The sequence below is a fragment of the Nannobrachium achirus genome (assembly GCF_963921795.1).
Source record: "Nannobrachium achirus genome assembly, chromosome: 9".
NCBI classification, from domain to species: domain Eukaryota; kingdom Metazoa; phylum Chordata; class Actinopteri; order Myctophiformes; family Myctophidae; genus Nannobrachium; species Nannobrachium achirus.
Genome location: NC_137818.1, coordinates 65,343,002 through 65,359,935, shown reverse-complemented (window position 1 = coordinate 65,359,935; position 16,934 = coordinate 65,343,002). Strand labels below are relative to the sequence as shown.

The window sequence follows — 16,934 nt, the reverse complement described above, 5'->3', positions numbered from 1 at the left end:
GGTGTCTCCTTCCCAGAAAAAGACTGGAACGTGTGTACCCTTTTCTCCTAATGCTGTAAAGGTAAGTCTGTATTCAAAATGTGACTGACATGACATTCATATGTTCTGTAAGTGGAGTTTGTCAGATTCAAACATTTAACAAAAGTTAACCGCTGATTGGTTCCATATGCAGGCGAAATAAAACAATGTCCACAACCTTGGCTTGAGTTAGGGTTTTTTACTGCTCAAAAAGTGCAAGTGCAAAACAACAAACAACTGGTTCTTCATGGCATTGGCATTATGATATTGTTGTTCTGGTAAAAAAACATTTGCTCCCAACGGTGACTGCCCTTCCTCCCTCACCTCTCCAAAGATATGCCCTCTGTGTGGTAAACCTGACCTCAGAAAGGCATGCCCAAGTTAACCAATAAACCAATTAACTAAACTAATAATAAACATAAACTAAATCAATGAAATGGCTTCAACATGTTCCATTGTACAATATACCGACCCCAAATGTTAACCACTTATATCTTATGTACTTATGTATGCCGTATGATATCTATGTATGCCGTATGATATCTATTCTATGTATGCCGTGTGACAGCTAGAAAAAAAATGCTGATTTTCAAGCTGGTACATTTTGAGCTAATATATACAAGATTACCCCATAACAACCTCTCAATGTTGATATTTATTTTTATTAATAAATCAAAGACTGAACAATAGTGGCAAATTAACTCTGCCTGAAAGCAGCCATTTAAAAATGGCTGCTTTCAGGCTGAACTGCCAAATTCTCCATAGACCTCCATGTAATCTATAGTGCACGGATCATGCACGCCCATGCACAGATCATGCACCACGTGTGTGCACACGGTTCACAGCTTTCAAACTAAACAATCCGCTTGGAAATCCGTTCAGGCATTCATGAGATAGCAACCATTATGTTTTCTTCAAATGTAAACAAACATGGCTGCCATGGTTGAAAGATGGGGTTTGTATGGGGGTCAAACATGCAATTTAACGATCGCGATCATGCCTAGTACTTAGAAGGAAGTCTAAAAATAATTCTTCAACATTTTACAAAAGAAAAAAAAAAGTCCCAAAACTCGTCATAGGCAGCATGGACACACTTATATAACGGGTCAAACTAGTCATAGGCAGTCAATGTTAAACCGTATTCTCTAGTATGATGGTAAAATGTTAATTCCAATGGTATGTTATTTTCAGATCAAAGAAGAACCAGTCTTTCCATGGGTTTCTCAGCCAGCATCCCAGAAACAGACTGGAAAGCCTATAGCTATCGTGCCCTTTTCTCCTGACACTGTAAAGGTCTGTATTCAAAATGTGACATTCATGTACAATATTACACAACTAGTCCTGTGCCGGGGGGGGGGGGGGAGAGGCATGTGCAGTACAGGCGGTGGTATCAGTGATGTCAGAAATGTGGGCACTATTTCACCCGTTTATGCCCATACATGGTGTTCTGTGTCCTCATATGCCCATGTACAGTATGGTGTTCCGTGTCCAGGCCAGTATGTGACGCCAGTACTATGACGTCCTTGTGTCCATGGGTGTGCACAGTATAAGAGGGATTGAATGTAGGAGTCTCAGAAGTAATGTTGGAGTCGCCGTTGGGCAGATCTTTATGGCTATATATGGTGTTTCATGTTGGAGTGCCCATTGGGCAGATCTTTATGCCCAATTGCCCAAATGCCCATAAATGGTGTTCCGTGTCCAGGCTAGTCTGTGATGTCAGTACTATGATGTCATACTCTTAACGGTTAGAGAGACGTGTTCCCCTCTGCCTCAATGCCAAATTCGCCCCCGGTGTGTAAAGACCTTAAATCAGACCTTAAATCAGCCAGGCAACGTGCTTAATTCACTGCTTCGTCTGGGACATCAAAGGCGGTGTATTTCACCTAAAGCATGTGGACCGCAAAAATAGCATAAAATCCATTTAATGAGCGCCACTCTATGCTATGAGGGCTAACGGGGTTGTAAGAAACAGCTATAGGCCTACAGTATATAAAAATTGTGAATATTATAAGGACGTAACACTAATTTATTCTAGTACAGTGCAAGTAAGAATAAAAGCGTTTGGTTTGTGTTTGTAGTACAGGTTGTGAGGGTGGGGTATTGTGTGTGTTAATATTCAGTGATATAGCGTGGGTATGTCTAGCATTATTAAGATGAATAGAAGATGCAAATGGTATGCCAACAACACCTTTAGCTTCCTCAAGAATGCCGGAGTGGATTTGATTTTCTTTTACAGATGGCTGTAAGAAACCTCACAATGGATGAAGGGGCCTTCGAATCCACTCAACCCATTCCAACAACCACTTTGTTGCCGCCATTGACTGTCCAAAACATTGCACCGCCTGCTGTAATACCAGTTCCAAATCTACCCTCCCAAACAACCGCTGCTGTTCTAGAGCCCACGCAAAGCATTGCCACACAGACGATGTCACCTATCTCAACATTTTCCCCTGTGCTGAGACCATCAAGGACGCAAAAACAGCTTCGAAAGCAACACATTAACAGGAAGACCACAATCAAGGTAGTCTTCTTTTCTAATTTAAATATGTTCTATCTGAAATATCAAATGTACATTCTTTTTTACACACTTAGACCCCAGTAACTTTAAACTATAAACGGTATAAAATATGTTTTCCCTCAATGCGAAATCTCCACACACAAAAGCAATTTCTAAGAAAGAATTGTAATTGCAGACGTAAATAATTCTATGACTGCTTCTGCTACTACTACTAATGATAATAATGTCATTGTCCACAGGTTCAAAGGATTTCTCAGTACACTTGTGCCAGCCGAATCCTACATGGGACATATAGAAAGATAGGCGGATTACTTATTAAAGGGAAAATTGAAAGGCTCCCAAAGTTATTGATGGCGGAACCTAGCTTGTTGGATGCAACAGTTGATAACGTTCTCAATCTTTTGAATAAAGAGTGCAAGTCACTGTGTAAGAAATCATTCAACTCTGTATTAAGGCAAAACAATCCCCAAGCTCTAAACGACTTCAAGTGGGACAATTTGATAGCGGAGTGGAGGTCAAATGCACCCATTTTTCTAAAGTTCTTAGAATGCGCTGGCACCGTCTATGATGAAACAATCAACGTACAAGGGCTCACATCACGACAAAAACACAGGAGGAAAACGCAAGCCTGCACTTTGGCTATGGCGGGCGCTACCCTTTTAAGATCTCGCAACAGGGAAATGAGTGTTCCAATGTATCGTAACACACTTGTACTGAGAAAAGGTGGAGCTAAGAAACGATGCATTCAGCGGCTCTCGAGAATTGGAGTCTGCATGTCGAACACTAGCTCTTTGTCTAAGCTGAAGGAGATGGGGAAAGCAGATGAAAGCAGTGGCCAGCAGGTTTGTAAACAAAATGTGAAAATGTCTAGATATTCTCTCTCTATAGTGTGTGTGTGTGTGTGTGTGTGTGTGTGTGTGTGTGTGTGTGTGTGTGTGTGTGTGTGTGTGTGTGTGTGTGTGTGTGTGTGTGTGTGTGTGTGTGTGTGTGTGTGTGTGTGTGTGTGTGTGTGTGTTGGGCCATTAACGAAAAAGTCGACAAGTCGACTCAGTTGACTTCATTACACAAGTCGACTCCCACCAGAGAAAGTCGAAAGTCGAAAATACTTTCTATTGTGAAAATAGCCGATCTACATGCTCACAACGCCTCGCAACACGAGGCGTTGTGAGCATGCAGATCGGCTATTTTCACAATTTCTGCCTCTATATTTGACAATTTGGACAATGTTTAATTTGTCATTTTAGAGGTATTAAAAAGTCCTTAAATTAGCACTTTAGAAATGTGAAGATACCCTCCATACACTTAAACTGTTAAATACTACTAAATAAGGACTGTTATTCAAGGGTTGGAACTAGGACCCGCCACAGTGGTGTCTGAATGGACTTAAACCGGGATGTCTAACGATATGGTCAAGGTAGTCGAAGGTTTGTGCGGTACAAAGATATCTGGGTTGTAAGGCCAGATATCTTGGGAACTGAATATGAGTTGGTTGAGGTTGAAGTGTCCTTGGATGTCTTGAGGGTAGAATCATGGATGAATCTGTGTCCGTTGTCCGTTGTCCGTTGTCCATTGTCCGATGTCCTATCGTCCAGTGTCCGACGTCCTGTGTCCTATTGTCCAGTGTCCGATGTCCTGTGTCCTATTGTCCAGTGTCCGATGTCCTGTGTCCTATAGTCCAGTGTCCGATGTCCTGTGTCCTATTGTCCAGTGTCCGGTGTCTTGTTGTCCTGTTGTCCGGTAGTGTCCGGTGCTGAGGGGAGTCCTGTTAGGAGATCCTGGGGAGCGCTGTTGGATCTCAACTTGCCCGGAGAATGCAGGCCTTTATATACCCTTCGCTGAGTGGGTCGAGTCATTCCTGTGATGTCAGAGTGACTCAGCTATATCCATATCTGGAGTCCGTGATGTCAGACGTGGAGGTTCAGCCAGCTCCATATATGGAGATCCATGTGATGATATTAATCTCCATATATGGGAATCCAGGTGTTATACCAACTTAGAAGGTAACAAGCCAGAGGATGTGGAAAGCCTTCGTAACAGTCGCCCCCTGATTTCCAGTAGAAATCTGTCAATAATATGAAGGCTTGAACAGGATAATTCCGTCAGTTGGTCAGTGCAGGACTCTTAGGCTTCTCTGAATGAAACAGCTGCTGCTGCTGGTCTCCGATATGAATGATCTGTCCGACGTGGATACTCCCTTGTTAGGCTGCTTCTTCACTCTCTATATGTACTGAGATGGTCTCCGTTGCCTCTGACGGAAGTCCTGATCTTCCCATGCTTCTCGATGGGTGATCTTCAGACTGACGAGATGGTCTCTGTTGATGCAACTCAGATGGAAGTCCTGATCTTCATGATGGGTGGTCTCCACTGCCTTCCTGTTCCGATGAGGGCTGATACTCACCTGGGCCCTTTTGTTCCTGTGGAATTGAGGGTTCAACTACCTCTGAACCATGTCGCCCCGAAGGACGCTGATCATCACTTGGGCCATCCTGCCCTGGTGGAATTGAGGGTTCAACCGAACCATGTCGCCCCGAAGGACGCTGAATTGAGGGTTCAACTACTTCTGAACCATGTCGCCCCGAAGGACGCTGATCATCACCTGGGCCCTCCTGCCCTGGTGGAATTAAGGGTTCAACTACTTCTGAACCATGTCGCCCCGATGGACGCTGATCATCACCTAGGCCCTCCTGCCCTGGTGGAATTAAGGGTTCAACTACTTCTGAACCATGTCGCCCCGATGGACGCTGATCATCACCTGGGCCCTCCTGCCCTGGTGGAATTAAGGGCTCAACTACTTCTGAACCATGTCGCCCCGATGGACGCTGATATGTTGTTCGGCTAGCTGTCTTCTTCCTGGCTGTTCCGTACCACCTCCGACCACCCTTCCAGGCCGTTCTTAACATCCTGCTACTGTGGTAAGCCCTTGATCCGGCTAATCGAAGGACCATGTTAAATACTACTAAATAAGGACTGTTATTCAAGGGTTGGAACTAGGACCCGCCACAGTGGTGTCTGAATGGACTTAAACCGGGATGTCTAACGATATGGTCAAGGTAGTCGAAGGTTTGTGCGGTACAAAGATATCTGGGTTGTAAGGCCAGATATCTTGGGAACTGAATATGAGTTGGTTGAGGTTGAAGTGTCCTTGGATGTCTTGAGGGTAGAATCATGGATGAATCTGTGTCCGTTGTCCGTTGTCCGTTGTCCATTGTCCGATGTCCTATCGTCCAGTGTCCGACGTCCTGTGTCCTATTGTCCAGTGTCCGATGTCCTGTGTCCTATTGTCCAGTGTCCGATGTCCTGTGTCCTATAGTCCAGTGTCCGATGTCCTGTGTCCTATTGTCCAGTGTCCGGTGTCTTGTTGTCCTGTTGTCCGGTAGTGTCCGGTGCTGAGGGGAGTCCTGTTAGGAGATCCTGGGGAGCGCTGTTGGATCTCAACTTGCCCGGAGAATGCAGGCCTTTATATACCCTTCGCTGAGTGGGTCGAGTCATTCCTGTGATGTCAGAGTGACTCAGCTATATCCATATCTGGAGTCCGTGATGTCAGACGTGGAGGTTCAGCCAGCTCCATATATGGAGATCCATGTGATGATATTAATCTCCATATATGGGAATCCAGGTGTTATACCAACTTAGAAGGTAACAAGCCAGAGGATGTGGAAAGCCTTCGTAACATAAACGTTATGTTGTTTTGTTTGCAGTTGAGTGAGAAAACAATGTTTCACAATAAGTTAATTATCTGGGGACCCCCGAAATAATTGGGGGGTCTTGTGTGATGTGATGATGTCATCAAACGATAAAGTCGACTTCAACTCAACTTTTTACTGAGTCGAGTGGACTTGCAAAAATCACAAGTCGTTAATGCCCACACACACACACACACACACACACACACACACACACACACACACACACACACACACACACACACAGAGTGTTGTATCTGTGTAACTAATACACCAGATCTTATATTGTAATAGTCAGGTGGTGATTCCAGTTCAAGCAGCAGTCAGAGCGTTGTCTCAGAGATGGATGCTTGGGAGCCGACCAATGAGACGACCAACTCTGAATCTGGAGAAGAGAGTCCATGTCCAAGTGATCTACAGGTAAATTAAAACACGCATTCACACATGCATGCACACACGCGCGCGCGCACACACACACACACACACACACACACACACACACACACACACACACACACACACACACACACACACACACACACATTGTGATTTGACTATGATGGTTTTAGCTGATGGTATTTGGGTTAAGTGAATACACAAAGCTTCCATAGTTTCACAATAAACATTATCTTTGGATTTTAAATGATTAAAGTGTTCAATTCAGTGTAGCAGTCTGATTTATATATATTTTTAAAAACAGGTATTTGTGTGTCTAGTTTTAAATCATTTCCTTTTTTTCCCCCACAATTATTATTATTATTATTATTTTGTTTTAAGGAGGGCTCATGTACCAGCAGTGACGAAAGTACCATGTCTGATGTCGAGCCATTCTTTGACCCCAAGGTGACTACCATGGATGAAATACAGGTAACCAAACTGCATGGTGTACTGTAAATATGAATGCATTAATGTGTAGTTCATGTTGTAGATGATAAAGGAGGGTCTTATTTTAAATTCTTTGTAAAGTGGGAACGGGACTAGTAACATTGATTTTACACAATTGAAAGTTTGTGAGCGGTGCCTCAAACATTTGACCGAATGTGTTTGTCTGTCTGTCCATATGTATGAGTACGGTTACACCCCGCCACTCCGACATGTCTCCATTCCGACACTAACCCTATCTCTAACCCTAACCCTAAACCTAACCTCTATGGAAGTGTCGCCACTCCGACAATAAGAAGTCAATTTCGGTGTAGCGACGTGTCGGAATGGAGAGCGACACCTTTATGAGTACAGCCTCGGCAACATACCGCTGGGTGACCTATGTTTACCTTCTAGTGGCGCTGTTAAGCAGCCTAAAGGTGTCTCCACACCAAACAGCCTACAGGAGACTCCTTCTGACTGTATACAGACTGCAAAGAACTGCAAAAAACTAAGCACTTATTTATTTTTTCAGACGACGCCGACTGTAGTTACTGTATGGCAGTGGTGCCAGGTCTGCTCGTTATAAGCAACGTTGATCCTGTTTTCCTATAATGTTACTAGTTGTGGGTTGCTTTTGTTTGGGCTTGTTTCTGAAGTGTAGTTGCTTATTTGGCCTTGCTTTCAACATTATTTTATAAAATAACTAATGTAATAGAGCTCAGAGGTGAAACTGGTCGCGGCTTTTGGGCTAGACCTGGTCGCTTATTTCACTCACAGAATCTGGCAACCGAACCCGGAGGCACTCTGTACGTGACTGTTCTCCGTGCAGAGGAGAAGAAAAAAAACAACAACACGGGCAGCTGCTGCACTATTACTAGCCTACTACTAGCTTTGCTTTGGATCAGATTGGAATAGGAATTGAGAGTGGAGATTGAGAATATGGTATTTAGTAAAAGTATGCGACGGGAAAATGTCTCTGGCTTATTTTGGCTTGGTTTTGCAGCAGTAGCAACTATTCCCAACTCCCTCAATCTTACCGACGGCGAGGTGCGACTCAACAAAACTGAGCATGTCCAGTTTTCCAGTTTTCGGTCGATAACGTTCCCGACCCGCTGCCGAAAACCCGACGATGAGCTCCCGTTCGGCAACAGACGCTATCCGCCGCCTTCCGCCACCGATTCGCGGCCGAATCGGTTTGGTTAAAAGTAGCCTTAAGGCACTGCTCACTCCCAAGGTGTGGGGTTTTTCTATTCAGTGTAGCTGTAAGATGAATCAAACATTGTCCTCCTTTTTTTTGTTCAAAGGAAGTCTCAAGTTCCATCAGCGACCAATGTACAGCGTCTAAGGAAGTCTTAAGTCGCAGCAGTGACCAAAGTACAACGTCTAATATCCAGGCATTATCAGAATCTGAGCCGACCTCCTTGGATGATGCACAGGTAGGCAATGATGATGCAGATGTCATAATGCATACCCTGTTCAATTTATACATGAAAAATAATAAGGGGACTGATGCAGACAAAATGTTTGATCATCTCTGACTTGCACAATTACCATAGTTTATTTACTGTTGCTGCAGTGGTATAGTTAACATAGAAATGGATTTACAGCTCTCAGTGGATCTAACTGAATAGTTGGACACAGGCTCGCCGCTCGGCGTGCAAATTAGGTGTGAGGGTGTCCGGTTAAAACCTTTTTTTCTTTTCTCCTTTTTTTCAACCTTGTTCTGTTGATTCAAAGTCATTTATATCTGTATTTGTCTGTTTGAGTGTTAATAAATTGTATGATGTCCAACTTAAGTTTACTGTTTCTGTAAAAATATATATATATACAGTACATAATATAATTGTATCTCTGTGCTGAATCTTACTTAAGATATTCTTACACGTTTTACTTTCTCAATCTTAACTTTATAGATTTTACAATGTTTTAACATTCAAAATGAAAGACCAGATGAACATGCCTATACTTGGGTTGCATGAGCTCTTAGGCGGTTTATTTTTGGCAGTTGAATCCTTAATTTAGAGAGGAAAGAGATGGAAAACCAGAGTCTCAAACGGGCCCTTTGTGTGAGACAATAACTGAAATGTACAGAGTTAACTTGATATTGCACTTTAGTTGTTAACATCTGCAGGGCTCTTATACACAACTAATACCACTAACAAAAGTGTAATCTCTGGATCTATTGTACTTAGCAGCAGTGTTGTTTTTCACAGCAAATTTTGATTTAGTTTTAGTCATAGTCTTTTGAATAAAATGTAATTTAGTTTTAGTCAGTCATAGTCACCTGAAAAGTTTTAGTTTTAGTCTAATTTTAGTCGACTAAATATCATAAGATTTTAGGCAACTAAATCTACAGTTGATTTAGTCAACTGAAATGTATTTTAGCAGGCCTTGATGGCATTGTAATGACTTGATTCGTTGTGTGCTGAAAATAGCAGATCTACAAGCTCACAACGTGACGCGTTGTGAGCTTGTAGATCTGCTATTTTCAGCATGCAACACCTGAGAGCAACCAAACGTAAAATTACTCTCTTCTCCTCTAGTCCCTCCCTAACGTTTTAGTCTAGTTTTTATTTTGTAGACGAAATTGTCAATATATTTAGTCTTAGTTTTAGTCATCACAGCTTAGTTTTTATTTCGTTTTTATCAGTGAAAAAAAACACAGTTGACAAACATTTTTCGTCATAGTTTTAGTCGACGAAATCAACACTGCTTAGCAGTCTCCTATAGTCTTTTATTTGTCATTTCTATGCTACCCAGGAGCCTCCAGAGCAACTGCTAGGCCTCTGAGCCTGCCTCCTCCTCAAGACGGCTTTGACAGAACCTGCATGACCTGTGAGACACAGACAGGACCACAGCAGCCGCTGTGGTGGGAAACACACTGACCCCTCTGAGAACATCCCAATGCCCCCTTTCACCTTCCGGGCAATGCTCCAGTCGAGATGCATGGCAGATCGATGCTCTGGATGAAGGCAGAGGTGGAAGATCTGCGGCTTATGTCTAAAAAGACATATTTAGCCACTTGTACGCATGCCCCCACACACTGAAATCTAAATCGCTAAATTGGCTAAAACGAAAGAAAGCAGTCAACGAAAACATTTTAACACTCTTCTTTTCTTTAATTATTTACAATCTAAAATATAAACCCTTGTTGTAAAACAGTGGTTCTCAACCTTTTACGGCCGCGACCCCCAAAATCATATTTGAACATTTTTATCATCTAATCAGGCTTTGTTGAACACCCTGGACAATTTTTAATTTGTTTGATTCAATATTTAGAAAAAATAATGGGTGTTCTTAATGAATCTATCATGGTTAAAAAAGTTACAATGGGTGTGCATGGGGAGAGGCCCTGGGCCTGGAGGGCCTGATAACATTTACATCAAATATCTAAATATTGAATCAAGCAACTTAAAAACTGTTCAGGGTGTTCATAAAAGCCTGATTAGACGATAAAATGACAAAAAAAAAATTTTTTTTTAATTAAATGTCCCTTTAAATTCTCACTTCACTGTCATCTGGGGACCCCCCAAAATCATGTTGTGGGGACCCCCCTGAGGGTCCCGACCCACAGGTTGATAACCACTGTTGTAAAGAAAACAAAGTTTCCTTTAAAGACTCCTATAATGTTCAGTCAGTAGACACAGAGACATTCGCTGTCCCTACACTGACTGAAGAACATTTATTAAAAAATATATCGTCGTTGTCGGGTGGAAACCTCGTATCTCCAAGTTTCAAATGTGTACGTTCTTTCGCAAAGTAAAGCCCTGCTTCATCATACAAGGCCGTCGCACAAAAGTAGTGAAAACAGCCGATCTACAAGCACACAACGAGCGAGGCGTTGTGTGCTTGTAGATCGGCTGTTTTCACTAGTTTGAATCATTTTTAAAATGCTAAATGCAAAACGAACGGTTTTGGACATACAAGGTTTTCATCGGACAACGACGATATATTGATTCGCATGCAACAGTTAATCGAATGGCAAACGGAAGAGTGGGCACCTAAATGTTAAACTGGCTATTTATTTAGCATAATGTAATCTTCTGAAGTAATGTTAAGTATACATGATCTGAACAGGCTTGAGCATTTGACATTTAAGGACTAATACTACACTTCTACTTCTACACACAAATTCCCTAGAAAATCTGTGTTCAGCCTCTTATTCTAGCCATGTTCAAATCATGTTTTCTTTACATTACTTTAGAGCAGTGTTTCTCAACCTTTTTTTCTGCATGGGCACACTTCATGTCCCAAGAATCCATGGGCACGCCAACATAATACGGGGGTGTAAATATCGTCACTGTCGGGAAGAAACCTTGTATCTCCCAAGTTTCAAATGTGTACGTTTCTTCGCAAAGTAAAGCCCTGCTTCATCATACAAGGCTGTCGCACAACAGTAGTGAAAACAGTAGATCTACAAGCACACAACGCCTCGCACCGATCTTGCTTGTAGATCGGCTGTTTTCACTAGTTTAAATCATTTTTAAAATGATAAATACAATACTGGCTTTCAAGCAGTTTCAAGGGGCACACTTGACCCTTCTCACACCAAAGGTCCCCAGGCACAGTGATTGAGAAACACTGCCACCGTTCGATCAGATTTAATACATTTTGTTTGTAAATATTGTATCTTTATATAGTTCTCTTTCATTAAATACTAAATACCAAACTAACATATTGGAGTAATAGTGAACTTATTAACATCAATATCCCAACATAATGAATAAAATATAATCTAAGGTACAAGCAATCACTGTGCTTTTATGTTAATAGAACTAGGCTTGAATAAAATAATTGGAATACAAATATCTTCCCAGGCTTAAAGGACAACTTTGTTTTTTTACAACAAGGGTTCATATTTTAGATAGCCATTAGAGAAAAGAAAAGATGAGTGTTGAAATGTTTTCATTTACTTCTTTCTATCATTTTAGTGATTTTAACGATTTTGATTTGCATGCATGCCCCCAACCTGGGGGCATGCATGCAAATCAAAATCAGGTGGCTAAAGATGTCTTTTTAGACACAATAAGCCCATTCCCAAGATGCACCGCAATCTTTCATGGGCAGATGTGACTTATGGGGGCTGTTGTAAATGGTAACAAAGAAATGGTACCAGCTTATTGTGTCTATAAATACATATTTAGCCACTTGTACGCATGCCCCCAACCACTGAAATCAAAATACTAAAATGGCTAAAACCATACAAAGCAGTAAATGAAAACATTTTAACACTCATCTTTTCTTTTCTCTAATTACAATCTAAAATAATAAACCTTTGTTGTAAAAAAAACTAAAGTTGTCCTTTAATGTCCAAACATCCACGTTATTCATTGTACACTAGTGAGGAGTGCATGTTCTATGAAGGTTTCAGCATTATTTACATTACATTTTAGGTTTTATTTCAGACAGAGGCCATGTGTCTGCTCTGTAATGACCTTGAGGCCATTGACCAGCTCCAGTGTTTGCGCCATCACTCTGCTATAATCATGTAATTGATTCCAAAATGACATTTCTGTTCTAACAGAACAGCCAGCTGGGACATTGCTGTAAAATGCATGTACAACAAAGACAAGCAGACAGACAGGCAAAGAAATGGACAAGCAGGTAGGCAGGCTGATAGACACATTGATTAATTGAATACTGTATTAACAGTTTGCAAAAGTACAGAGGTACAGTTATTACACGACCAGTAAGACTCCCTAATCGGGAGATAAGCCACCGCCAGGTCGCAGTTATTATACAATAATGCTAAAAGGATAACACAATGCTATGATAGAAAGTCTGGGCCAGATAACAGATGAAAAAATATCTTTCTCCAGATATTTTCCCATTCAAGTGGATGGTAGATACAGATAAAAAAAATATCCGTCACAGATAAAACAAATATCTGTGACAGATATTCCTTGTATCTGTATCTACCATCCATTGAATGGAAAAAAATATCTGGAGAAAGATTTTATCTGTTATCTGGCCCAGTGGGAATGGGCCTTTAGACTGACATCCTCTTGTATGCCTAGTTACGGTTTAAATTACAGCCATTAATTGGTAACAATAAAACAGTAAAATGGATTTAATAACCAGTTAGCTTTATTAAAATACCACTAATTGCTACTAATTAGCAGTTAGTATAGCATATCTCTGAAGGCAAAAGTATGTCACGATGCAACACGTGAGTTCAGAGTTTACTTCGATTCGAATAGTACGTGATTTGAACGCAAAACCCCTGGCGGACGTGCAAGTAGGACATCGTCGTTGTCCAATGAAAACCTTGTATGTCCAAAACCGTTCGTTTTGCATTTATCATTTTAAAAATTATTCAAACTAGTGAAAACAGCCGAACTACAAGCACACAACGCCTCGCGGTACGAGGCGTTGTGTGCTTGTAGATCAGCTGTTTTCACTACTTTTGTGCGACGGCCTTGTATGATGAAGCAGGGCTTTACTTGGTGAAAAAAAGTACAAATTTGAAACTTGGAGATACGCGGTTTCCACTCGACAACGACGATATTCGTCACACTGCTTCTATCACAATGTTGTATCACATTGAATGATGCGCTATTAAGTGTTTGTTATAGGCAGAAAATAGGTTGCTTATGTTGACCTACATCAGTGGTTCCCAAACTGGGGGTGCCCAAATTATTTTGGGGGTCCCAGATTAGCTTAGTGTGTAACATGGTGTTGTCACTCAACAGTAAACAAACCAACATACAACTGTATACAGGGTACCTGCACATTTCTAAAGTTACAATTTAATTGCTTTTGAGACCAAAATGTCAAATATTACATAAGAAAGAGGCAAAGAGGATTATTTTGGGGTGTTGTGGCCTAAATAAACGTAAATAACATAAAATTGAGATAAATGCAAAACATTTGGAAATTGCAAATATACAGTTTAATCAACTTGTTGACCGCTTGTTAAGTATAGATGAGCGTGACATCATCAACAATACCGGAAGTTACGCAGGAACGACTACTGAGTGGCAAAAAACTACTTTCTGGCCTTTTTCATTGAAACCTTTATTTATTCTCGAAAAACATTGAGGTTGCCCTCATTTGCAGTGTCAGTGTCTTGCCAGCCCAAACAGAAAAGTCCTACCTGATTGCATTAAACGACTTTAAATTCACTTTACACATCACTTTGCCACTCGATTTGCCACTCACGTTATGCATGTGCATACCCTCATGGGCAACTGGCGGCCCGGGGGCCACATGCGGCCCCCACCTTCACTGCGGCCCTCAAGTTAATACTGGAATACTGAATATATTATTGATTTCAACTGTTACAATTCCAAACATGACCTGCTTTAATTCCTTCAGTCTATATTAGTAGCTTAATGACTAGTATAGTAGTATTAAAATGTATTTTATGTTCAATGTATTTGTATTCAAGTTCATAAAGTTAACATGAGTATATAATTAAACGTTTTTGAAATTAAATCAAAATGTTACATTTCAGGATTCCAATTCAAAATTACAAAAAATTATTCAGGATTCCAATTCAAAAGAAGCAAAAAAAAAGTCGATCTACAAGCTCAAAACGCATCGCAGCGCGATGCGTTTTGAGCTTGTAGATCTGCAATGTTTTGCTTCTTTTGTATGAGATACTAGAATGACAAAGTAGGACGTAGCAATATGCAATGTGGCCCTCTGGAGTGAAGGTGGAAATATAGTGGCCCTCACCATCATCAAAGTTGCCCACCCCTGCCCTATACCAACATAGTGTCCCTGGGGGGATCCAAGGGGGAAAAAAAAGGTTATAGGAACCACTGGCCTACAAGCCCTATTCACGGCCCGCCCACTCAGCAAATTTCTCAGCAACTTCCTGGTGCTGACGTCAATTTAGAAGGGGAAACTATAACAGAAAGTGCTGGACTTAAAGCCAACAAATCATTGTTTCGAACGGTAAAGTAAATTATAGCACTTTGTGCCTTTTACTATCTTGTGTTCTTGATCATGCTAGCCGTATTTTATACTGTACTATTCGGAAATTGCATTAAATTAGCGATTTTTGTGTTAACTCTATAAGCTTAGCAGGATTCTACCCCTTCAAAACGTGACTTCAGCACCGGGGGGATGCTGAGTGGGCGGGCCGTGAATAGGGCTTATTGGGATGCCAGGTTTGAAGTGATCAAACAGGAAACAGGAGAAACCCGCTGAAGGAGGTGTAGTCGTATCTGTAGTCGCTGCGGACCCACGTGTTGACCCACATGCGCATGTAGATCACATCCCCCGCCTCCAGCAGCAGCGTGACGCCGTTAGAGATGACGTCGCTCGTGTCACCGCTGGATTTGTGGTCGTACGCCGACATCATCCGCTCGTTTCCTTTGAATATGCTCAGGCCCATGTCGTTGCTGGCAAAACCATACCCTGTAAATCTGAAATAGTACACACCCTTCACAGGTGCAGTGAAGACTCCTTTGTGTGGAGAAAGAGAGACATATGTGAAAGACATTGTGAATTCTCATGAAGTCTCATAAAATTGCATTGCACTTTAACTTGAAGCCTGTTAGTGTAGCTACAGTATCTTACCTGTAACTGGGTTATAGGCGTTGCCTGCGTTGGTTAGCACTTTACCAAAAACCAGGTTTGTTTCAGTGTTGAATAGGCCATAATCTTTATTCTGACTGGTGGACTGGGGTAGGATGGCAGCTGAGAAGGCCACCTTTGGGCGCTCTGTAGCAGAACAAATACCTTTGTTATCCTGACAGTGGTTCTCAAATTTCAACAAGATATTATCTGATACGAACCAGAGAGAGTCGACTTTAAATAGGCCATCTCTCTCTGTCTCTAGTTGTCGGCTCGGTAACACAATCATCAATCATCATAGCGACGCACAACCAAGAAGAGACAACAAACGCAAAGGGAGAAGTAGCCGATCAGAGCGCTTTGCTTGGCCCAGTGGATTCGAAATTTAGATTTAACAAACTCACTTGTTGATTCACTCGTACAACAAAATGTGTTTTACTTGAGAAAAAAAAATGCTTCTCGGGTCAAATATTAATATGCGATTAAAATGTGATTGTGATTAATTAATCACATAGCCTGTAATTAATTAGATTACAATTTTTAATCGCATCCCAGCCCTAATATATATATATATATATATATATATATATACAAATATATAAACTAGCTCCTTGATTATTTGATTAAACGATAAAGTAATCAATGGAATAATTGCTAAGAAAAGCAATCGATAATTACAAACATCTGTAAGAGGACATCATGGAAGTATTGTAGCCTACTGCACCTGCATTCTCTCTCTTGAGCTCAGCCACAGCTGCGCTCTGCTGTTGCAGTTGTTCCTGTGTGACGCTGAGTTTAGCGCTCAGCTCGACCGCCAGCGCTCGCAGCTCCCTCAGCTCTGTGTAGACGTTCACCTCCGACCCACAGGGGCACACAGAGCATGTGGACCCCTCTGCGCCATTCTGGGCTCGAGACACACACACCAGGCCAAGCAGGGCCATGCCAAGCAGAGCTATCATTGTGGTAGTCGAATTAAACAGTCCTGAGCACAAAGTTGCTCTGATGAGCCTAGAAGAGAGGCAGGCCTTGCCTTATAAAGGGGGGAGGCACTGTGGAGTTTGTCTATGGTTACACTTTAACTAGGAATCTCGCTCTACCTGCTGACTCATGGTACTGTTTCATATTTCAACATCAAGGCTTTTCCACAAATAATGATGTTGTTGCTGCTGCTGGGGTATTTCCTGTACCAAGGCAAGTTCATCATGTACCCACAGAAAACACCTTATCAGACTCAGTCTTACACTCTAAACCTTAGTAGAGTATGATAGACTGACCTGGTCTGCACTCCATATTTTGGCATGCCTGATACAGAACTCCATATATGG

The 16,934-nt window shown here is 41.7% G+C and overlaps 1 protein-coding gene across 1 annotated transcript; it reads right to left on the bottom strand.

Moving 5' to 3' along the window:
- Positions 1 to 14,650: 14,650 nt before the first annotated feature.
- Positions 14,651 to 16,634, bottom strand: LOC308291280 (cerebellin-4-like). The gene is made up of 3 exons (XM_080733262.1): positions 16,334 to 16,634; positions 15,613 to 15,756; positions 14,651 to 15,498 (listed from the first exon to the last, which is right to left on the bottom strand). Exons 1-3 carry the CDS (start codon positions 16,566 to 16,568, stop codon positions 15,212 to 15,214), a joined length of 666 nt encoding a protein of 221 aa, XP_080589388.1. The 5' UTR covers positions 16,569 to 16,634; the 3' UTR covers positions 14,651 to 15,211.
- Between the last annotated feature and the right edge of the window lie 300 nt (positions 16,635 to 16,934).

Coding starts and splice junctions, on each gene's coding strand:
- LOC308291280 (XM_080733262.1), bottom strand. CDS start 16,568: ATGATAGCTCTGCTTGGCATGGCCCTGCTTGGCCTGGTGTGTGTGTCT. Junction 15,757..16,333: donor GCTCAAGAGAGAGAATGCAG/GTGCAGTAGGCT, acceptor GTTCTGCTACAG/AGCGCCCAAAGGTGGCCTTC. Junction 15,499..15,612: donor CGCCTATAACCCAGTTACAG/GTAAGATACTGT, acceptor CTCCACACAAAG/GAGTCTTCACTGCACCTGTG.